Source organism: Peromyscus californicus, unplaced genomic scaffold, assembly GCF_007827085.1.
Source record: "Peromyscus californicus insignis strain IS unplaced genomic scaffold, ASM782708v3 Scaffold_12__1_contigs__length_115047231, whole genome shotgun sequence".
NCBI lineage: Eukaryota > Metazoa > Chordata > Mammalia > Rodentia > Cricetidae > Peromyscus > Peromyscus californicus.
The window spans coordinates 69,608,870-69,617,816 of record NW_026294413.1 but is presented as its reverse complement, the minus strand read 5'-3'; the positions used below and the strand labels follow the sequence as shown (position 1 = coordinate 69,617,816).

General features: G+C 54.2%; 1 protein-coding gene across 1 annotated transcript; it reads left to right on the top strand.

Annotated features, from left to right (window-relative positions):
* Positions 1–2,827: 2,827 nt before the first annotated feature.
* On the top strand, positions 2,828–8,947 carry Lrp10 (LDL receptor related protein 10). The gene is made up of 7 exons (XM_052733255.1): positions 2,828–3,245; positions 3,538–3,582; positions 4,195–4,330; positions 6,098–6,288; positions 6,397–7,414; positions 7,615–7,744; positions 7,874–8,947. Exons 1-7 carry the CDS (start codon positions 3,209–3,211, stop codon positions 8,459–8,461), a joined length of 2,145 nt encoding a protein of 714 aa, XP_052589215.1. The 5' UTR covers positions 2,828–3,208; the 3' UTR covers positions 8,462–8,947.

The window sequence follows — 8,947 nt, the reverse complement described above, 5'->3', positions numbered from 1 at the left end:
GGCAGAAGATGAGGAGTTCAAGGTGAGCCTCAGCTACAAGAGACTATGCATCAAAACACTAAGGAGAGGAGCTGGAGAGATGGTTCAACAGTTAAGAGTGCTTGCTGCTCTTCCAGAGGGCTGTACCCGGCACCCACATACAATGGCATGTAACTCCAGCCACAGGGGATCTGATGCCCTCTTCTGGCCTCTGCAGGCACTCACACATGATGTGACACACACACACTCATACTCACATACATAAATACATGTAAATCTTAAGTACAAAAAAAAAAGGGGAGTGTATGGGAGAAATATGGACAGATAAAATGAAATTGCTAAAACCCTGGAAGGAGATGCTGAGAGAGCCGAGAGGAGCTGAGGAACAAAGGAGGGAAGTGGCAAACCAGAGCAGCCAGAGGCTAAGCTACCCAACCAGAGCTGGGAGCAGGACAAGGAGCTCCTGACACACCCAAAGCTGAAGCAGGGGTTTAGACACATCCTGGGTCTTCCTTCCTTCTCCCTGCCCCAGTCTTCCCCCAATAGCTGAGGCTAGACCATGATTATTCTGAAAGGGAGCCTGGGAAATACAGTTTGCACAAAGAGGTAGAACAATGAATCTAAAAACAGGTGAATGATTGGCAGATCACTTCTTTCCTTATTCACAAAACAATGTTTGTTTGTTTGTGTTTGAGACAGGCTCTCATCATATGGTATTGGCTAGCCTGGAATTCACTAGGGAGACCAGACTGGTCTCAAACCCATACACATCCACCTGCCTAGGCCTCCTGAGTGCTGGAACTAAAAGCATACACCAATATGACCAGCTGTTTTAAAATAAAATCTAGTCTAGAAAGTAGTCAGGTGTTAAAAATCCTTGTTCTAGCCAGGTGGTGGTGGCACACACCTTTTAAGCCCAGCATTTGGGAAACAGAGCCAGGTGGATCTCTGTGAGTTTGAGGCCAGCCTGGTCTACAGAGTGAGTTCCAGGACAGCCAAGGCTGTTAAACAGTGAAACCCCGTCTTGAAAAACTAAAAATAAATAAATAAATAAATCCTTGTTCTAGCTAGATATGGTGACATGTTTATAGTCATGGAGGTAAAGGCAAAAGAATCAGGAATTCAAGGCCAGCAGAGGATACAAGAGACCCTCCCTAAGACAAAGTCTTTGATCTGAAGATTCTAGAATCGACCAAGTCATGTGTAACAGCAGGGAGCCTGATCCAGACAACTTGACTGAATCTTGTCTGAGTCTAGCTCCTCTACATGCTAAGAGTTTGATTTAGAACAAGTTATCTTAACTATTTGTGACTCAGTTTCCTCAATTATACAATGAAGACTAAAAACAACTCTGACTTCCCAGGGGTGTGGTCACCTTTCAGCTATGAACAATGCCTGGCATATGTGAGTAATCCCTAGAAGCACGGAAAATATTTGTTGACATTTCTTTTTATTATAGATGTGTACATGTGTGTGGTTGCATGTATGCCACAGCACATATGTAGGTGGGATTCCTTCATGCTTCATAGACACCTTGCAAGTGGCCTGAAGACAAATTTAAACAATATTTTTAGCAGTTCTGCAGATGAAACAAGCCTTCACTGTATGGAATTTCGCACCTTTAAATTATTTGGTGATCAAATAATTTAAAATTGTGGGAGTGTTTCAGATTTGAATTTTCAGATTAAGATGTTCATCTTGGGGAAAATATTTAACTTCTCCATGCCTGTTCTTCATTATCTGTAATATGGAAGTAACTACTGCATCTACCTCACAGGACTACTGACCGGAGGGGCAGACTTCTCCTTGTTAAGTATTTACTATGTGTGTACTAAATGTTTACTTAGGAATAAGCCTGAAATGTGGAAAAACCTCAAGTTGTTATTCTTTGTAAATATTACCCACCTGTGCCACAGGAAACCGGTAACCTTAAGCCCACAAATTTTTTTTTTTTTTTTTTTTTTTTTTTTTTTTTTTTTTTTTTTGGTTTTTCGAGACAGGGTTTCTCTGTGTAGCTTTGCGCCTTTCCTGGAACTCGCTTTGGAGACCAGGCTAGCCTCCAACTCACAGAGATCCGCCTGGCTCTTCCTCCCGAGTGCTGGGACTAAAGGCGTGCGCCACCACCGCCCGGCAAGCCCACAAAATTTAACTATACCTCTTGTGACTGAAAAGAGTAGCCGCTATTGGATAGGGGCGCTTCACTTCCTATGTCTGCCAATGTGCTTAGGGCTCAATCTACATTATTTCCCTAAACGTTCACAAGTACCACAGGAGGGAGTTGCACTATTGTGAACCTCAATTTTATAGGACTGCTGAACCGAGAAGTAATTTTCTCAAGTTCACGGAACCAGCAAGTGATGAAGCCGTATTATGTATTTACCATTTGTGTCGATCTTACTGAGTCTCAGCAGGGGAGTAAGCTGCACTGTTGGGACAAACAGCCTAGGCCCCAGCCTACAGGAAGTGTCAGTTTCCAAAGCTGGGGCGGGGGCGGGAGTGATGAATAAACACTGTAGGAGATAATTATAATAGCGCCTGGTAATTGCCACAGTCAAGGCTTACTACCAGAAGGGCCACTGGATCTCAGGCGCTGGGTCAAGGAAAAGTACTGAGAATTTGAGGGTCCAAAGACACTTAACAGTTACAGGCAAAGCAGACGTCCTTTGGCACCATGTTACAAGACGGCGTCCCGAAAAATAACGCTGGGCGGCAAGCAAAGGGCTAACCAGAGCCCGACTGCAAAAGGAACCCGGAAAGGGGCTGAGCGCAGGTGGGCGGGGCCGCGCGGTGACTGGCAGGGGTGGGGCCAGGCTGGCCGCGCCCCTCGTCGCCGGCTGCTGGGCTTCGGCCGGGGTCGGCTGGGCACCGTGAGCTGTGCAAAGCCGCCTTCCCGCTCCCGAGGGCCGGCGGGGACCGAGCAGCGCGCCGGCTCGGAGACGGACAGTCCACAAAGTTTGGTCCGCGGAGGACGCAGCGTCGAGCCTGGCAGGGGCGGCCGGGCCTGGCCGGGGCGCTCGCGGCCTTGCCGGCGAGCACGGCCGGGCACCGGCAACTCTGAAGTTGGCAAGAGGTGACGCCCCTGTTCCGCTCCGCCGCGCGTCCAGCCCTGGCATCTCGAGCCCGGGTCGCGCCGGGGCTATGCAGCCCCCGCCAGGCGGCCCCGCGGAGCTCCCTGCCAGGTAGACGAGCGGCGCCCCAGGACCCCGCCGGCACCCCTGCTCGGCCCAGGATGCTGCCGGCCCTCCCCCTTCTCCTCCTCCTCCACGGTAAGAGTCCCCGCCCCGGTGTCACTGCCCGCCGTCCCGCGCCCTCCAGGGCGACCCCGGCCCCCCACCCGCGACTGCCGCCCCGTCGAGCCTTGGCCCCTCTCGGGCTTTACCACACCGTCCGTCCCACCCACAGCCAGGGAAGGCGACCTTTCGGCGAGGTCACGCACCTCCTTCCGGCCCCTCTACCTCTTCCTAGAAACTACCCGGAAGTCTCAGATGGGCCTCCCTCTGGAGTTGCCCAGGTGAAGAAAACTTGTGACTTTGCTGCCCTTTCTCGATCCCCCTCTAGGAGGTGCTCTGGCCCGTCCAGACCGGATCACTTTCCCAAACACTGGTGAGTAGGAGTTCTTAATGCTTCCTAGCGTTCTGGGGCGTGGGGATGAAGATGCACCCACCCAAGAGAAAGACTCTCTCACTCCTGAATTCTGAAATAGACTGTCGTTTTAGAATGGGCACCATCCATTATTTTCCAAGAGAGGAGAATGAGGCCCAGCGTGAGCACGCACCTGGTAGTTGTTATGAACCATCTCAATTTTTATGTGTAATTTCCGTGTTTTGTCTCCCTAGTTAGGATAAGGTCTTCCTGAGAGTGGAAGCAGTATTTCTTCTGCCTACTGCTGGCACAGAGCCTACCTTAACATTACTTACGGTGTTGATATTTAAGACGAAGTATGAAAACTATGGAAAGGAATGAGGGTGGCCCACGCCCGTAATCCCAGCACTCAGAGACAGAGGCAGGAGGATCAGTACAAGGCCAGCCTCAGCCACATGGTGACTTTGAGGATAACCTAGGCTGCATAAGATTTTGTCTTTAAAAAAAAAAAAAAGGAGAGGAAGAGAGGGATCTGTGGGTTGTAACTGGTGGGCAGGGGTCTCAGAGGTCGGAAGGCTGGGGAGGGGCAGAGTGTTAAAGGACTCTACCAGTGTCCCCACCTTCTCTCTCCAGCTTGTGAGACACCCCCAGCAGTGCTCTTGGAGGTACAGGGCACTTTACAGAGGCCTCTGGGCAGGGAAAGCCGCAGCTCCCCTGCCAACTGCACCTGGGTTATCCTGGGCAGCAAGGAACAGACAGTAACTGTCAGGTGAGAAACAAGGCAAGTCCCCATTGCTCTCTACTGCCTCTTCCGTCTCCCTCTGAAAAGTCAGGTCACTTCCCTGTGGCATTTCCATCCTTGTCAGCAGAAGAATAGAGTTTGGTTTGGCTGGGTCTGCTCCATAAGCTTGGCTCCTAGGTCAGTGATGGCCAGTTGAAGCTGGGCTGTGGTGGAGATGTTTAGCTTGGGCGCTGGCCATGTCCAAAGGACTCTAGAAATTATTCTGGGCTCAACTAGACTTGTGATGAGTCCTTTAATCCGTAGCATAGGCTACTTGTTCATCGGCTTAGACTCTTCCTCGGGGGGCTGGGTCTGTAGTACTAGCTCATTGGTGGAGCACTTGTGTAGGGTGTGCGGAAGTCCTGGGTTCAGCCCCTGCCAAAACAAACCTTCCCCAGGCCTGCCTTTCTGCATGGCTCATGCTCCATCCATACTCTCCCTGTCCCCTCCCTCCTCTCCCCTCCACTGTCTCCTCTCTCCTCCCCTCCCCTGTGCCCCCTCTCCTCACCTCCCCTTTACCCTCTCTCCTCCCCTCCCCTCCCCTATCCCCTCTCTCCCCTCCCCTCCCCTCCCCTCCCCTCTCTCCTCCTCTCCCCTCCCCTCCTCTCTCTCCTCCTCTCCCCTCCCACCTCTCTCTCCTCCTCTCCCCTCCCACCTCTCTCCTCCCCTCCCCTCCCCCCTCTCTCCTCCACTCCCATCTTCTTCCCTATTTTTCCTTCTCTCCTCACTTCTCTCCTCCCTCTTGGCTCTCCTCTCCTCTCCTTTCTTTCTGTTTGTTGTTTTTGAAACAGAATTTCACTATGTAGCCCAGGCTAGCCTTAAGCTTGTGCTCCATCTCATCCTTCCAAGTTTTGGGGTTTCCTGTGGAGTCACCACAGGCCCAGTATTCGTTTTTCTTTTGTCCTTTCTTTTCCTGGTTGTTTTTGTTTTATTTTGCTCTCAGTACTAGGTACAACTCAGGGTTTCACACATCCTAGGTGAGTACCTCTAAGCAACAATCCCAGCCTCTTACCCCAAATCTACTAAAGATCTAAGTCTCCTCACTGGGGCCCATGTCAACTGGCAGTTTGCATCTCACACTTCACCTGTTAAGAATTTACCCAGAGCCTGGTGGCACCTTTAATCTCCACACTCGGGAGGCAGAGTCAGGCGGATCTCTGTGAGTCTGAGGCCAGCCTGGTCTACAGAGTGAATTCCAGGACAGCCAGGGCTACACTGAGGAAAACCCTGTCTTGAAAAAAGATAAAAAGAATAGATCCAGAGAGGTGTGTGAAGGAGAGAACAATCTCACGAGGTGGTTGCGCCCCAGGGGACAGCCATGGAGAGCTCAGATTTTACCATTTGGGTTGTAGGGCTGAGCCGTTGTCGTTGATGAACTACAGGTACAACATTTGGTCAGCGAACTGCTGGCCACTGCACTTGGGTGACGGTGTTGCAGCAACTGGAAATTAATAAGCCTGGCCTTAGTACTTCTTACTTTCAATAAGCCTGGTTGGTCCCTGAGCACAGTCAGTTCTCTCAGAGGGCTCCAGGAGGGTCCTGTGGTCTGACGGTGCCACTGGCCTCTGTTGGAACTTCTCCCATTGATTATATCTACGGCCAAAGGATTGGCTGAGTTTTCATTTGGATCTTTGAATCATGGGTAAGCAAGTGATTTGCTTTTGCTTCTTGGGCTACGGGGGACCTGTCATGAGGAGGGGAGGGCGCCAGCAAAAATCCAGAACACCTCATGTCTTGCTCTCCTGATCCTTATAGGTTCCAGAAGCTGCACCTGGCCTGTGGCTCAGAGCACCTAACCCTGCGCTCCCCTCTCCAGCCACCAGTCTCCCTGTGCGAGGCTCCTGCCAGCCCTTTGCAGCTTCCAGGGGGCAATGTCACCATTACTTACATCTATGTTGGGTCCAGAGCACCCATGGGCCAGGGCTTCTTGCTGTCTTATAGTCAAGGTAGGCTGAACGGGGCGTTCCCTGGGACCCTTGGAAGTGGGAGTCCCAGGGAAGAGGCAAGGCTCCCGGGAGTTCGGGTGCTTCCCAGTCTCTCTGATGTCTCTGCAGACTGGCTGCTGTGCCTGCAGGAAGAGTTCCAGTGCTTGAACCACCGCTGTATACCAGCGGCTCAGCGCTGTGATGGGATTGATGCCTGTGGCGACGGTTCTGATGAGGCAGGTTGCAGCTCAGACCCATTCCCTCGCCTGAACCCAGCCCCTGCCCCAGCTCCATCCTGCAATCTCACGCTGGAGGACTTTTATGGGGTCTTCTCCTCCCCTGGATATTCCCACCTGGCCTCAGTCTCCCACCCCCAGTCCTGCCTGTGGCTCTTGGACCCCCATGATGGCAGGAGGCTGGCAGTGCGTTTCACAGCCCTGGACTTGGGCTATGGAGATGCAGTGCATGTCTATGATGGTGCCGGGCCCCCTGAGACCCCTCGCCTGCTGCGTAGTCTCACCCACTTCAGCAATGGCAAGGCTGTCACTGTGGAGACCCTGTCTGGTCAGGCTGTTGTGTCCTACCACACGGTTGCTTGGAGCAACGGCCGGGGTTTCAATGCTACCTACCACGTTCGGGGATACTGTTTGCCCTGGGACAGACCCTGTGGCTTGGGCTCAGGCCTGGGGGCTGGTGAAAACCTGGGCGAGCGCTGCTATAGTGAAGCGCAGCGCTGTGACGGCTCGTGGGACTGTGCCGACGGCACGGACGAGGAGGGCTGCCCTGGCTGCCCCCCTGGGCACTTCCCCTGTGGAGCCACCGGCACCCCCGGTGCCACAGCCTGCTACCTGCCCGCCGACCGCTGCAACTACCAGACATTCTGTGCTGACGGAGCCGACGAGAGACGCTGCCGGCACTGCCAACCGGGCAACTTCCGGTGCCGGGATGAGAAGTGTGTGTATGAGACGTGGGTGTGTGACGGACAGCCGGACTGTACCGACGGCAGTGACGAATGGGACTGCTCCTACGCCCTGCCCCGGAAGGTCATCACAGCGGCCGTCATTGGCAGCCTAGTGTGTGGCCTGCTGCTGGTCATCGCTCTGGGCTGCACCTGCAAACTCTATGCCATCCGCACCCAGGAGTACAGGTTGGTTGGAGTCGGGCTGCCCGCGGCGGGATGGGGGCTGAGGGGGAGGTGGGGCAAGGAAGGAAGGGACGTGACTTTGGACAAACCATGGCCTGACTCCATCTGCCCTGGCCTGGGTCTGGAGGGAAGAGGCCCTCTAGGCGGAGGCACATTGCCCTCACTGGAGTGACGAGTGACCGAGCGGCCCGCCTTCCTTCTAGCGTCTTTGCCCCCCTCTCCCGCATGGAGGCTGAGATTGTGCAGCAGCAGGCACCTCCTTCCTACGGGCAGCTTATTGCCCAGGGTGCCATCCCACCTGTGGAAGACTTCCCTACAGAGAACCCTAACGATGTAAGTCATTACTCCTCCCACCTTGGGCCCCACGGTGCCGGCTTTGTACCCTGCTGTGGCTCCATCACGGCACCGTGCTTCATCCAGCCATTCGGACCCCTGACTGATGCCTGCCTCCTCTCCTTGCAGAACTCTGTGCTGGGGAACCTGCGTTCTCTGCTCCAGATCTTGCGCCAAGATATGACTCCAGGAGGCCCTTCAGGAGGCCGCCGTCGCCAGCGTGGCCGCTCAGTGCGCCGTCTGGTTCGCCGTCTCCGTCGTTGGGGCCTGCTTCCTCGAACCAGTACCCCAGCTCGGGCTCCTGAGACCAGATCCCAGGTCACAACATCTGCTGCTCCCTCCGAGGCCCTGGATGACAGCACAGGCCAGACCTGTGAGGGTGGAGCAGTAGGGGGGCAGGATGGCGAGCAGGCTCCTCCACTACCCATCAAGTCCCCCATCCCAACCCCGAGCACACTTCCGGCCCTTGCCGCTGCCTCTGAGCCCCCAGGGCCTCTACTCTCAGTGCCTCTAGAGCCCTCACTGCTGTCTGGAGTTGTACAGGTCCTACGAGGCCGCCTCCTACCCAGCCTGTGGCCCTCAGGACCCACTTGGACCCCAGCTGGACCTCACACAGCAGTCCTGGACCCAGAGGATGAGGATGATGTATTGTTAATGCCACTGGCTGAGCCAGAAGTCTGGGTAGTCGAGGCAGAGGATGAACCACTGCTTGCCTGAGGGAGCTGGGCCCCCTCTGGGCTCCAGATGCAATCGTGTGATCCTTTGGAAGTGGCTTGGCTTCTCCACTGATCTACGTAGCGCAGAAAGTTAGGTGTCCCTCAGACAGGGAGAGTGCTCCCTAAGTGCCCCTTCTGTGTCTGAGTGGACACTAGAGACTCGACCACCAGCCTCTGCCCGCCCTGCTGCTGTCCAGGTGGCTTTGTTAAGAAAGGTTCCCAAAGGATCATAGGCTTGGACACCCCCTCCTTTCCCACTCCCCACCCAAAAGTGGCCTTACGTACCAGACTGCAGTTGGCTAGAGGTGGTCTGGCCCCCCGGGGGAGGATTTGGCCAGGCTGATGGTTTTGCCAGCCTCCGTCTCGGTGGTGCCTGGCCCACGTAGAGAACACAAGTGCTTTTGTCCCCCAGCTGCATCATTGCCCAGGAAATCAAGGAAAAAGAAAAAGAAAAATAAAATCATAAATTTCAGCCCCTGGTAAATTA

Coding starts and splice junctions, on each gene's coding strand:
- Lrp10 (XM_052733255.1), top strand. CDS start 3,209: ATGCTGCCGGCCCTCCCCCTTCTCCTCCTCCTCCACG. Junction 6,289..6,396: donor CTTGCTGTCTTATAGTCAAG/GTAGGCTGAACG, acceptor ATGTCTCTGCAG/ACTGGCTGCTGTGCCTGCAG. Junction 7,415..7,614: donor ATCCGCACCCAGGAGTACAG/GTTGGTTGGAGT, acceptor CCTTCCTTCTAG/CGTCTTTGCCCCCCTCTCCC.